The 14,875-nt window shown below is 41.0% G+C and overlaps 1 protein-coding gene across 1 annotated transcript; it reads right to left on the reverse strand.

Annotated features, from left to right (window-relative positions):
* Nucleotides 1-5,222: 5,222 nt before the first annotated feature.
* LOC149315078 (alpha-1-antitrypsin-like) lies at nucleotides 5,223-11,829 on the reverse strand. Its single transcript, XM_089523590.1, has 4 exons — nucleotides 11,160-11,829; nucleotides 10,040-10,310; nucleotides 8,548-8,695; nucleotides 5,223-5,661 (listed from the first exon to the last, which is right to left on the reverse strand). The coding sequence occupies exons 1-4, from the start codon at nucleotides 11,824-11,826 to the stop codon at nucleotides 5,461-5,463; spliced, it is 1,287 nt and encodes a 428-aa protein (XP_089379716.1). The 5' UTR covers nucleotides 11,827-11,829; the 3' UTR covers nucleotides 5,223-5,460.
* Nucleotides 11,830-14,875: the final 3,046 nt, after the last annotated feature.

Below are 14,875 nucleotides of genomic sequence, written 5' to 3' on the forward strand. Positions count from 1 at the left end.
TACAACACTTAAAGGCTGCATCCACACCACACAAATAATCCAGTTTAATTACCATGGCTAAATGCTAGGGAATTCTGGGGATTGTAGTTTGTTGTAGTACCAAAGCTCTATAACAGAAAAGGCTAAATGCCTCACAAAACTACAATTCCCAGAATTCCATAGCATTTAGCCATGGCTGTTAAAGCGGTGTCAAACAGGATTATTTCTGCAGTGCAGATGCAGCCAAAGTGATTTCAGACTGCATTATTTCCACTGAGTAGGTGCACCCTTGGAGGAAGAAAGCAAGCGTGATATCTGAAAAAAAGATAGGAAAACAGAATCCGCACTGACACTATGGCCATTTCCCCCTTTTGGCAGCAAGAAGACTTAGGGGCTGAACAGATGGCCCCTAAGGGGCAGCCTGCAGCCTCCCCTTTCAGTGCTGGATCAGGGCCACAGCAGTTACATGCTGCGGCCCTGAGCAGACATTTCCATGGTGTAAAAAGGAGCCAGAAAAACTTACATAACTTACATGGGTCTTACATAAGGAGGAATATAAATCGAAAAAATAAACAAGTAAGTAATCTATGCAAACATCATGCCCATTCCCCCTTGAATCATCTGATGAAATGGTGTACAGGTAGCCATAATTGTCCACTATTACCAGGGACAAAATGTAGGACAAATTTAGACCAAACTGTAGGACAACTGCAGGACAAAACTCAGCCCAAAATGTAGGACATTTAAGGTTCTCCATTTTTCTTAAATGTCCTATGTTTTAGGCTGAGTTTTGTCCTGCAGTTGCCCTACAGTTTGGTCTCGAATTTGTTCCACATTTTGTCCCTGGTAATAGTGGACAATTATGGCAACCCGCAATGCCTGCAAGTTAGCTTTCCTGCTGTTTCTTTGCAGAGCGAGAGAGAAAGAGAGAGAGAGAGAGAGAGAGACTGCAGATATCATGGATAAATATGAAAGGGGGCAAATGTGCCTGAGAACCTCCGTGCATTCATTTTGGACAGGGAAAATTGGACTGAATTGCTGTTTTTATTTGTTTCTGCTTTTCATTCCTTCTGAAACAAATGCACGTCTCTCTCCCCCTCAGGAACAGCTATTGGGAAATGACTGGATCCCTTAAAAGTCATTTTATCTCCCCTTTAGTCTCTAGGAATTTGGAGGTTCACCCTTCTAATTGTGTCTTATGTGTAGATAATGTAAATTCCATTGAGCCTTCAGAGTGGGAAGAACAGTACGTGTGAGGAGAAGCACAATTTGTGACATTGCACAACCTTGTTCCCGATCACAGGGGGGTGTCTGCCTGGGCAGCAGCCTTAGTCTACTTTTTCCTGGGTACGCGGCATTTCCATAACATGAGATAACTTTTCCTTTGGTCTTAAACAGTTAAAAAAGGGGGGAGGATTTCTCTGGTTTTTGAAAAGGGAATGTATCATTATAGTGTTCTTAAACTCTCCATCCCTGTGACAATAAGCAAAGAAACATTACCCAAAATGCCAGGTTCCAGGAGGGCACCCACAACAAATATTTAATAAGGATAATTTTATTAGCTCAACAGAGGCTGTTGAGAGGGCTTTGGGCCACTAAAAGCAGGGATCAAGCTGGTTCTGAGAAACAGAACTCCAGAATGCAAGGCCCAAATGTAGTTTTACTTTCCTGGTCAAGATAGGACTGAAAGCCACTATCCAAAAACCCCTCGGGGGTGGAGGACCTATTATAATGGTCCGCCCTCGAAGGCTGATGGAATCCAAAAGGTTCCAAGAAGCCCTAGAGGGTACTATGTTTGGGTACAATAGCGATACTGTCGAAACCCTGGTTAACAATTGGGATAGGAACCTCACCGGGGCTATAGACAGTGTCGCTCCTGAGCGTCCTTACCAGCCCGCTTCTAACAAAAGACCCTGGTACACTAAAGATCTTCGCCAGATGAAGCAGGCTGCACAACGACTAGAGCGCTAATGGCAGAAACACCAGAACTTATCTGACAGAACACTCCATGAGAACATGTTACGTTCCTACGGAGTGGCAATCGATGCAGCTAAGAACTCGTTCTGTGCTGCACGGATTGCATCAGCAGAGTCCCATCCAGCAGAGCTGTTCAGGGTGGTTAGGGAATTAACCCAAACCCCGGCCACCCTGAACCCTTTATTAGAACCAACGATAGCCTGCTGTGACGCTTTTAATAACTTCTTTGCTGATAAAGTCTCTCAGATAAGGGCTGATCTTGACGCTGGTTTTTCGAAAGATCCTAAAGTAGAGGCATCCAGTGACTCTGGTAGCAAGGTTATTCTGGATCGTTTTGAGTTTGTGAGTACCGAGGACATAGACAAGCTCCTTGGCTGCGTGAAAAGGACGACATGCCCACTCGACCCTTGCCCTTCTTGGTTGACCGTGCAGGGAGGAGATGCCATAAAATTGGCACTCCATCTAATAATAAATACATCTCTTCGAGAAGGTATAGTTCCATCATCTTTGAAACAGGCAATGGTAAAGCCTCTTTTGAAGAAACCTACTCTTGATCCCCTATTAATGAACAACTATAGACCGGTCTCCTTATTACCATTTCTGGGCAAGGTGATTGAGAGGGCAGTTGCCTTTCAGCTCCAAGCTGTCTTGGATGATACTGATTATCTAGATCCATTTCAAACTGGTTTCAGGGCTGGCTACGGAGTTGAGACTGCCATGGTCACCTTAGTCAATGATCTCCGTCTGGCCATTGACAGGGGCAGTATTTCCCTGCTGGTGCTCTTGGACATCTCAGTGGCCTTCGATACCATCGACCATGGTATCCTTCTGGAACGCCTGAGAGAATTGGGTATCGGGGGCACTGCGCTCCAGTGGTTCCGGTCCTATCTCTCAGGGAGATTCCAGATGGTGAGGCTAGGGGACAGTTGCTCTCGTAAAAGAGAGCTTACATCGGGCGTCCCTCAGGGCGCCATTCTGTCCCCTATGCTATTTAACATTTATATGAAGCCACTGGGAGAGATCATCCGGAGCCATGGAGCTTGGTGTTATCAGTATGTTGATGACACCCATATCTATCTCTCCATGTCTCTGACTGATACAGTGACTAAGGATGGCACCTCTCCTCTGGATGCCTGCCTGGGGTCAGTAATGGACTGGATGAGGAAAAACAAACTCAGTCTGAATCCAGAGAAAACAGAGGTACTCATGATAGGTGCTCTGAATCTGGATAGGGAAATTTGCCATCCTGTCCTGGACGGGGTTATGCTTCCCCTAAAGGACAAAGTTCGTAGTTTGGGGGTACTCCTGGATCCATCTCTACAGTTATCATCTCAAGTAGATGCAGTGGCCAGAAGTGCTTGGTATCAGCTTCGGCTGATAGGCCAACTGCGTCCCTGTCTGGATCGGAAGGACCTAGAAATTGTAGTACATGCACTGGTCACCTCTCGTTTGGATTTCTGTAATGCGCTCTACATGGGGCTACCTTTGTATCAGGTTTGGAAGCTTCAGCTGGTTCAAAATGCCGCAGTCAGATTGATCATGGGAACATCTAGATCAGATTAATACCCGTGTTAAAATCCCTTCACTGGCTGCCAATTCGCTTCCGGTCCCAGTACAAAGTGTTGGTTATTAGCTTTAAAGCCCTAAATGGCTTGGGCCCGGATTACTTGAGGGAACACCTCTCCCCACACAATCCGCCCCGCACCCTCAGAACTACGGGGAAACTATTACTTGAACATCCTAAGGTGAGACTGACGACAACCCAGCAGAGGGCTTATACGGATAGAGCGTCCACTCTCTGGAACGGACTCCCGGAAGATATCCACCTTAGCAGGTCATTGGAAGCCTTCAAAAAGGCATTAAAAACCTACCTCTTCCAACAAGCTTACCCTCCCGACTCTCTTTAGAGACCGTATTCCCCAATCTGACTATGTTATTGTAAATATTTTTGATTATTTAATTTTATCTAATTGTGTTATTTTTAGATAATTTTATTGAATTGTTAATACTGTACTACAATTGTAATTGGTAATGGTATTTTTAAACTGTTTTTATGCTGTATTATGACCTCAGTCATAGTTTTAACTGATGTAAACCGCTTTGATCTCCAGGAAAAGCGGTATATAAATAAATAGTTATTATATTATTATTATTATTATAACAGCAAAAAGGGAAATCAACTTTCACATAAAAGCACACACACTCACACACACATACAAGAATTAGCAATATCAATAAAATTATTTTGTTTGTCTAGCATGAGTATTTTCATTCACACATTCATGCATATTCATATTGTAACACTTTATGAGGAAATATCTCTCCTCCTCCTCCCTCAGGCAGAAATTCCAAGCTCCTGTGCTTTCTCTTCCCCTCCAAAACAGAAAAAAATTGGGAGGAGGTTGTTCAGGGCTTCCAAGTCTTGTTTCCTTTTTGAGCAACTCTCATGTGCCATCAGGAGTCCTGCCCCACGGTTCGAGAACCACTGCAGTATACCATTTAACCCCCCTCCCCCCCCCCCCCAAATTTCTTCATCTGTGCAGAAGGTTTGTGGGAAAGACTCCTTTCACCCTCAGAGTTAACTGTAGAAAACTGTGGACATTATTCATCCTCACATGTGTGGGAAAAATAGCAGAGTTGCATTTCTATTGGTGAGAAGTTACTGGAGATTATCAGACAGGGGATGGAATGAGGACGGGAGTGAAGTAGACCACTCCCTTGTCCTTATCCCAACCTTATCACAATCGTGTGAAAGAATATCATATATCACACTTATCTGGTGATTATCTTGTTAGCACAATTCCACTTCACTGATGGGACAATGACAGGATCAGCGCAACATTATCAGAAAGTCTTTTGTGTGATCACGGTCAAGTGCACTTCAATATCGGGATAATAGCTGGATAAGAGCAACATCATATGAAAGTTCTTCGCATGATTGTACAATAAGGATGGGACAAGGTCGGCCTTTTCCCCATGTGATACTGTCTCTCTTCCTTCTGTAGGTCTTTACATATCACTCTGCAGCTTCAAAGCTGGTTCTGAATGAATATTTTCTGTACTCCAATCCTAGAAAACATCCTCATATTTGGAAAGCCCACTATTTTATTATTATTATCCCTTCCCAGCATTTTTCCTGACTGCATACCTTAGGATGCCTGAGAATTGTGCATCCACCCATTGGCATTGTTCCACAAGGCTTTCATTTCATACGAACATCCATTTTATCAGATTCAAAAATCTATCAATGAAGTAGTGAGCTTCCTTTAGGGAAATAGATGTTTAATAAGTCACATGGTAGTGGAAGGAATCAATTTACAAGATCATAGCAATTTAAAATATTTTTTTATTCAAACAATGGATGCTTTGCACTCACCTTCTTTAATCTCAAATCAATTGAGGACAGCCCTGTTGGGATGAGGTCAATCCTCATGGATGGTGTAAAATCACCTCCCCCCCCCCCCCAATAATGCACAAATTGCAAATCTCTAGATGATCAGCTAATTATCGTTTTTCAGTTGGATTTACTATTTTCCCTGCAAAGAGGATGGTGTGTGTTGTTTTATTAATGATTAGGAAGAGGAAGGGTTGGTTGTATTTGATGGAAGTACTAGGACCACCAAACCTTGGAGAAATCTCTATAACAGTGACAGCAGCTGCCTCAGTACCACTTTCATGAATATCCACGACAGCCTTGTGAACAGCCTGTAAGGAAATAAAGGTATTTTATTGTTTCCATATGCAGAAGATACAGCGATGTCTTGAAATTTGGTTCCTTATTTCTGGTGGCATATTTCTCTAATTGAAATATGAAATATGAAAAGAAAAGAGAAGTGGATCATGTTCTGTGGCTTAGAATAGTCATCTGCAACCAATAGGGAAAAGAAAACATGTTGAGCACCCTTAGTGAATTTTACCAAAAGACCATGAAGTCCGACAACGATGTATATGTAATTATATATAAAATTTCCTGAAATTATTTACTTAATTATGTATAATGAACTATTATTTAAAAGCAATTTCTAGAACATATACCAAACAATCACCACATCTAAGAAGGCAAGAGACATTTCTATTCTTAGTTTTTTGTGGGTTTTTTGGGCTATGAAGATGCTTGCCACAGATGCTGGCAAAACGTCAGGAATAAACTCTTCTAGAACATGGTCACATAGCCCCCCAAAACCCACAAGAAACTATGGATGCCAACCATGAAAACCTTCAACTTCACATTTCTATTCTTAGTTTTTTCTCGGTTTTTCAGGCTATGAGGCTGTGTTCTAGCAGAGTTTATTCCTGACGTTTCGCCAGCAGCTGGGTCTGGCATCCTCAGAGAATACTGGCATGGAAGAGAGTGGTGTATATATACTGTTGGTTGAGAGGAAGTGAATTATATGTTAATCTGCATATTGTTCTGTTGTTGAATGGCAAGGCTTCATTTTTATTCTTATTTCATAAGGATCTCTGCCCTAGAAGATTAAAACTCTAATAATGTTCACTGATTAGTAGTATGGTGTCATCTGCATATCATAGATTGTTGATATTCCTTCGTCTTATCTTCACTCCTTCTTCTTCTGAATCTAGGCCTGCTTTGTGTATGATATTTTCTGTGTACAAATTGAACAAATAGTGACAGAATGCAGCCTTGCCTGATCCCTTTGCTAACTGGGAACTGGTCTGCTTCTCCATATTCTGTTCTAACATAGCCTGTTTGTCCAAAGTACAGATTCTCATCAGGACTATGAAATGTAGAGGCACTCCTATGTCTTTAAGAGCAACCCATAGCTTTTCATGATCAAAGTGGTCAAAGGATTTGCTATAATCAATGAACATGTGCTAATCCCACCCCCCACCCCCCCGGAATTTTAACGATTGTAGGTTTGCAATGAGGTCCCTAGTACTCCTTCCTTTCCTTTTTTAAAAATAGTTTTTATTGAATATATGCCTAGTGTTCATTCCTTTCCTGAACCACACTCACATCTTTGGGATTTCTCTCGCCATACATGATTGAAGTCTATGTTGCAGAATTTTCAATATAATTTTGCTTGCATGTGAAATTAATGGTGCAGTCTGCAGTCTTTTATGTCTCCTTTTTTGTGGAAGGGAATCTATATTGATCATTTCCAGTCTGTTGGCCACTGTTTTGTTTTCCATATTTGTTGGCATATTTTAGTTAGCACTAGAGTTGATTCTGTATATGTGGATTGTAGCAGTTCAGTTGGAATATCATCTGTTCCTGACGATTTGGGATCTGGGAGTCCAAGTGGATCACAAGTTGAATATGAGTGAACAGTGCGATGCGGCAGCTAAACAGGCCAATGCAATTTTAGGCTGCATCAATAAAAGTATAGTGTCTAGATCAAGAGAAGTAATAGTGCCACTGTATTCTGCTTTGGTCAGGCCCCACCTGGAATACTGTTTCCAGTATTGGGCACCACAATTTAAGAAGGATGTTGAGAAACTGGAGCGTGTCCAAAGGAGGACGACTAAAATGGTGAAAGGTCTGGAAACCATGTCCTATGAGGAACGACTCAGGGAGCTGGGGATGTTTAGCCTGGAGAAGAGAAGGTTAAGAGGTGATATGATAGCCCTGTTTAAATATTTGAAAGGAAGTCATATTGAGGAGGGAGCAAGCTTGTTTTCTGCTGCTCCAGAGAACAGGACCCGGAACAATGGATGCAAGCTGAAAGAAAAGAGATTCCACCTCAACATTAAGAGGAACTTTCTGACAGTAAGGGCTGTTCGACAGTGGAACCCACTCCCTCGGAGTGTAGTGGAGTCTACTTCCCTGGAGGTCTTCAAACAGAGGCTGGATGGCCATCTGTCAGGGATGCTTTGATTTGGATTTCCTGCATGGCAGGGGGTTGGACTGGATGGCCCTTGCAGTCTCTTCCAACTCTATGATTCTGTGATTCTATGATTCTATGATTTATTCTTTCCAATTTCTCTTAGTGCAGCTTCCAGTTTGCTTTTTAGAATTTGGTATTTATCTTCATATGCTTCTTCATTTCATGTGTCATTCATTTTTTCATCTTTTTCCTATAGCTCCTGTATTGCATCCAACGTCTTTTAATTTTTTTCTTGATCTTGTAGTGTATTCTTTTTCTTGTCATAGAGCATCCTGATCCTTGATTTGAACTTCGCTTTCCTGGACCTTGTGGAAGAGGTCTCTCATTTTACCTTTTTTGTTGTTGTCTTCTATTTTTTTGCACTGATTATTATAGTAGTTTTCTTTATCCTTGCTCACTAGTTGTTGGACATTTGCATTAATGATTTGGGTTTTGCTCCTCTCTCCCTTTTCTTTTGTTTCTCTTCTTTCCTTTACTCCTTGAAGCACTTTGCTGGTTATCCATTTTCTCTCTCTTCCTTTTTGGCCACAGATAGTATCTTTCTGCATCCTTCCTTGATTATGTCCTTGGCTTCTGATCATAGTTCTTATGGTTCCTAAACAATTATGCTTAATAATGCAAATCTATTATATATTGATAATTACTTCAATAAAAAAAAATCACACCTCAAATTTTAAAGAAAAGTAACCGATTAAAGGCAAAAAACATGGTGATATTAAGCACTGTTTCCCATTGTCATACTTACTTTGGAAACTTTCAGATTGTGTCCCCCAGTTATTCCAGACAGATCAGCATTGTCACTGAAGGCATCAATAATGCCCATTTTCTGCAACAATTCTTTCACGTTATAAGAGGCAGAAATTGACAATTTTGGAATGAAGAGATGTATTTCCCTGGTTAACAAAGAAACAGCAACAATTCAAACATTAAATAATTTTAATTTCCAGCTGGCATCAATACGTGAGGTATATGCTGTTGAACAGTGGCACAACTAATTTGAGATATCCATCCCCACTTGCCTGGAATCCTGTTGATAACATGCATATCCTCTCATTACACCAGCATATGCACTTTTTTAGTCATTGCTATAGGAGACATCTAATACCTCCTTGCTCAGCGAACCCTCTTGCAATGTAACCACAGTTGCTGGAGAATGATGGATGTTGCTTTTCTCCAGCTGCACTATAGCTATTGAATCCTGCCTGTCAGCCTCTCTTCCTCTGGTCACTCTGGGAGTTGAACTGTGTTCTACTGCTGCCAAACTGTGTTATGCATTTGGAAGCACAATGGTGCAGCAGAAACCTTACAGAAAAGTGTTTATGGCCTGTGGTCACTTGTCCAGTAGCTCTTTATCTCTATCATTACCTCTGTCTGGTCACACACATGCACAGAGCATTGGATATATATATATATATATATCAATTGTGGTATGGTTTCTTTGCTTGAGAAATTGACTCAGTGACTTGTTATGATTGTTGCAGGGATGAAACAATGGTCAATCATTAATTAGCGATGGTACCTGTGCCTTGAGAAAGATAGGAAAGCAGGTAGAGGGGAGGGCTGTGTGAAGTAAAAACCAGATAAAAGCAAACTATGGGCCATATTCTGCATTGCTTATTTATTTATGAATGAGTAATTAACTAATGTCTCCATGCTTGACCCACCCTATTTTGACATCCAACAGCTGCACTGAAAGGTGGAGGTCTGTTCTACTGGAGATCAAGTAGCCCTAGTGGCACAGTGGTTAAATGCCAGTTAAATGCCTGACTTGGATACCATTTTGAAGAGACAGGTACAAAATAATCCTACAAACAAACGTATGGTGCAGTACAGGCCGCCCAAAAATGGGGATCTGCAGGCATGTGTTTTAACTCTGGAGGGACGCCGCAGCCGTCAAACCGCATGATGTCCCTCTGGAGTAAAAAGAACCCGGTTCTTCCAGGTTCTTTTAGCAGTGGCTGGGGTATGTCGCAAGTGCGCCATTGGTGCACTCGTGACATAACGGACATGCAGCGATGTGCGGATGCTGCATGTCCCTTACGTCAAGATGGTGGCGTCCGTGTGGACAGGTCGCTGCCATCAGGCCACCACCATTACATACTAGGGTTTCAGACCATGCGGTTGCTGCACAGTCCGAAACCCGAGTATTGCTGCCGCCATGCCCCTTTCGGCCCGTCTGTCTCGGGCCTATGAGAACAATAAAGAAAAGATCAGCAAGAAACAGTGCTAAGACTTACCTTAATGTTAAGGATGCTTTCCATTTAGCTAGAGTTTCAATGGACAAGGCACCCTCCACTTGCTTCATTTTCCCATCATCAGGCAAAATGAAAATTGCAGAAGCATCACCTTTATATGGAACTTCCACCACCCAGCAAGAGAGCTCATTGTCATAGAGAAAATTGTAATAGCCTTGTCGATACATCATCTGCACTTTCACAGTTGTGTTTGCATCTGGAAAAAAGTCTTCTTCTCTGGTAAAGTCAGTGTCAAAAGGGTTTTGCCAGTGAGCTGTGAGGGATAGATAAAGGTAATAAGTTAGTGTGAATATTAATGATCAAACAGGCAAATTTATCTATAATATTATGCATTAATTTATATAAGTACAAGAGGACTAGAACTGTATGTTGTTATTGTTGTTGTTTAATTCCAAATCCAAGGAAATAGACAATGGAAATCACTTTGGAAATGAAAAACAAGATGGCAACAAGACTAGAGTTTAAAATAGATGAACACTAGCTGAGACAGATACTAATACAGGACAATAACTGACATACTCCTAGAAACATTCCTTCTCTCATGGGCTACTTTTATGTCAAATTAAAAATCAATCTGAAAGATCAGGCACATCAACCGATGGTCAAGATGGAAAATCTTCTGTTCCCCCTTTTAAAAACTAAAACTTTATGGTCATAAACAGCCAATTTAATTCTTACATATTCTTCTACAAATCAATATTCTCGTTTTTCACTGCTGTGGATCCTGACATAGGCTGCATCTCTGCAGAATTTATGCAGTTTGATGCTACTTTAATTGCCATGGCTCAATGCTATGGGATCTGTAGTTTTGTGAGACATCTAGCCTTCTCTGTCAGAGAAGTGCCACAACAAAACACAAATCTCAGGATTCCATCACATGGAGCCACGACAGTTAAAATGGTGTCAAACTACATTAATAAGGCTGTCTCACAAAACTACAATTCCCAGAATTCTATAGCATTGACCCATGGCAGTTAAAGTGGTGTCAAACTGGTTTTTTTTACAGTGCAGATGCAGTATAAGAGATCTAGAAAATTGTTTCTATTGTTCAGATCCCTGAGTGTCTCCCTGACCCAAATAATTCACTTAGCTTTCTGTGTACCTTTGAAGAAAATATAGTTCACAAGAACCATTACGCTGCTTGGATCAAGGTCTTCCACTGCATGAGTTATTTTCCCATGGGTTTTGTTCTGCACATACTCATTTATCTGCTTTTCAGTTGCCGTGGAATTGCTGAAATTTGAAGAAAACGCTTCAGCAGTATATAAACTTTTGATATCCTCCAGAAACTTTGGCAGTATTTTCAGTGATTCTTCTATGAATAAGGTATTCCCTATGTTCACTTGTGCTTTGCTATTTGGATGGCTTAGCACTTGCATGAGCTGGTGGAATCCTTTGTGGATCTTAGTTTCCTCAATCTCTGACAGGTTAAAAGCAAGTCCTTCATAAATCTGACTTTGGGTTTTAGATCTGGCACCCAGAACTAGCATTCCAAAAGCTGTGGAGATGCTGAAGGGAGAGAAGAAAATATTTTTGGAAGCTGTGTGGAATGTGATGTGCCTGTAGAATCTGAATGCAAAATCAGCATTATTGGGAGCTATCTTTTCATAATATGTAGTCTTCTTTCCTTGTTCCTCTTCCACAGGTGAATCCTGATCTTCAAATATAATTTTATCTCTATGGCCATCTGGGCCGTCATTGTGTCCTGGTTGGTGCAAACAGTGGACTTGAAGAGCAATAAGTAATGAGGAAAGGTAAATGGCCTTCATGGAGGTCTGTAAAACGAAAACAAAACTCTCAGACATTAAGGATTTAAAATATATGTTCAGTTATCATATTCATACACATACATACCTAAACATGAAATTTTAAATTACATTCTCCTTCTCAAATATATTTAAAAGGCTAGGTGTTGTTCGCAAGGACGGTTTATCAGAAATGAAAGGGACTTGCAAACATAACTAGAAATCTTGTAGCAACTTTGAGGCTAACTGAAAGAAAGAAGTTGACAGCATGAGCTTTTGTAGACTTAAGTCTACTTCCTCACATGTATTGACAAGATCTCTCCACATACTGATTCTACAGACTAACACAGCTATATCTTTGAATTCTGTAACTAGAAATAAAAAGGCAAACGGACTGAAAGACACATTTATTTGAGATTAGATTAGGACCTGCAAAATTGACTGCTCAGAAAGCTAGGATTTTAAAGTCCTGCAGGTAGCTAATCTGCAACATATTCAGGAGAGACTGCCTCTAATAGAATCATAGAATCTTGAGTTGGAAGAGACCACTAGGGCCATCCAGTCCAACCCCCCTGCCATACAGGAACTCTCAAAGCATCCTTGACAGATGGCCATCCAGCCTCTTTTTAAAGACCTCCAAGGAAGGAGACTCCACCACATTCTGAGGGAGTTTGTTCCATTATCGAACAGCCCTTGCTGTCAGGAAGTTCCTCCTAATGTTGAGGTGGAATCTCTTTTCCTGCAGCTTGCATCCATTGCTCTGGGTCCTACTCTCTGGAGCAGCAGAAAACAAGCTAGCTCCCTCCTCAATATGACATCCCTTCAAATATTTAAACAGGGCTATCATATCACCTCTTAACCTACTCTTCTCCAGGCTAAACATCCCCAGCTCTCTAAGTTGTTCCTCATCAGGCATGGTTTCCAGGCCCTTCATCGCCTCTGTTCAAAGAGAAGATTGGCAAGATTGGCATCCCTTCTCCCACGTTACAGCAATGTGAATAGGTAGGGAACAACATATTGCCCTCTTCCACATTTGAACCCCCACATCTCATTGCAAAAGAGTGAGACAAATTAGATTCCTAGGGCAATCTGTGAGCTTCCCATGAATTGCACAGCTTTGAGTGGCTGCAGTTGCTACTGATCTTAAAAGTGCACCATGCTGCTCCAATTGTTGTATTATGTTAATAAGGCTATGGGGCTATACTGATGGGCGGCTACACATCACACCTTTTTGCCCCAGATTGGGGCCGCAGCAACTGCATGCTGCGGTCTCTGCATGGAGCAAAAAGAAGTCCTGAAAAGGGGGTTCTTTTTCACTCCCTGGAAGGGGCAGCATAGCAGCGACGGAGTGGCAGGATGACGCTTCTTCCACGCTGCATTGTTTGGATGTTGCATGTAAGTCACACCATGAGGCCGCATGCCATGTAAACAGGCACATGGCATCATGGTGTGATGGGGCAGAGTCACAGCGTTGAGCGTGTGGATGCTGTGCCATCACTCCACCCACAAGCTGGCCTTTCGGTCCGGTCTGTAGAGGCTCTATGTTAAGGTATGAATAAGATTTGATGTTTTATATGAAGTGGAGGTAGGTTTTTTATTGGATGATGTATGGTTATGTTAGTTTTTTTTAGTAGTTTTATATGGTGAAAATATTGTGAATAAATATTAGTGGTTTTTTTAAAAGTGCATCATGATGCTTGCCACACTTTGTCTTGCTTGATAATTTTCTGCAAGTCCCTGGCAAAGGTGATTGAAATCACTGAATTAACTTGAAACTATTAAATGGCTTTTCCTTCTTCTGTGGCACTTGTCCTCCTCATGTGTCAATAAACTTCAAAGAAAAAAATGAATAGGAGTCTAGTTTTTCTCTAAAATATGAGAAAATACAATTGAAAAAGGTGTCTAGCTATTGGGGGGGGGGGGATGAAAGCCCTGACCCACTGAATATGAATTCTGCTTGACCATTGATATTCGCTTTAACTCACTAAATTTCTAGCATTGCACTGCAAATCAATTAGACTTTGAACTCTTAGATGTGCCCTGTTTACATTTCCTTGGTAACTGTCTGCCCCCTCTCTTTGGATGCTTAAACTGTACCTCTAAATGTTCAACTGAAGTTTTAAGTTACTACAATGAGAGAAATTTGAAGACTGATGTAAAATTTAATTGGAGAGGGGAAGAATTCTTATTTGGAGCAATGCCCCCATTTTGCATGCCCCCCATAGCTACACACTTGGGTGGAGCTGGCTTAAGTTTCCACATACATATGCCAGCATCAGTGTCACATCACTGACATGCTCACATCACAAAAATATCTCAGCTGCTTCTGGTCATTCCACAAATGTGCCAATACCCAAAGACTTTGGGGTCAGGTACTGGAATGTCATTCTTAAAAATGGTGGATTCATACAATATGAGGCTAGATATTACCAGACTCAACCTCTCCTCACTGATAATCGATATAGCCAATGGTGAAAACTGGTTGGAGTTGCAGTGGAAAGGGTCATATTTCTCATCCCTGACAAAGATTACTTATTTTTTGAGTGAGTGGTAGAACATATTAATTTTTAAAATTTCCACTTGGCATTTGATGACTCCCATTGTCATGATTTTTTACTTTATTGTCACTGACTGTGTTACTGATAGTTGTGTTTTTCCTCTTTATCTTTGATTATATTGGAGTTTTTTATTGTTGCATAGCAACTAGATATGTTGCACATCAAGGGAAGATATAACAATACTTTTAAACAAACACAAATAAATAATGTAAAATGTGGAAATTTACCTTTACTCAAGTGCACATGACAAAAGAATTGTGATGAAAGACTTTGACTCTTTAAAAAACTAGTACTGAATCATTGCAAATATCAAATATGTGTTTGGAACGTGTTTATGGTTACAGACCACCTACCCTTCTCTAAATTACTCATAATGATTTCAGCAAGACTACTCATCTAAGAATGTTTTACATTGTTATAAAATCATTTTCCTAGAGGTAAAGCTATTTCATTTTTCATTAGACCTTAACTCTTTTCTTTCAGGTAGCTCCATTGTTGACTACTCTTATATTTCT

Source organism: Sceloporus occidentalis, unplaced genomic scaffold (assembly GCF_023333645.1).
Source record: "Sceloporus occidentalis isolate IW3139 unplaced genomic scaffold, rSceOcc1.0.p SCAF_4, whole genome shotgun sequence".
Classification (NCBI taxonomy): domain Eukaryota; kingdom Metazoa; phylum Chordata; class Lepidosauria; order Squamata; family Phrynosomatidae; genus Sceloporus; species Sceloporus occidentalis.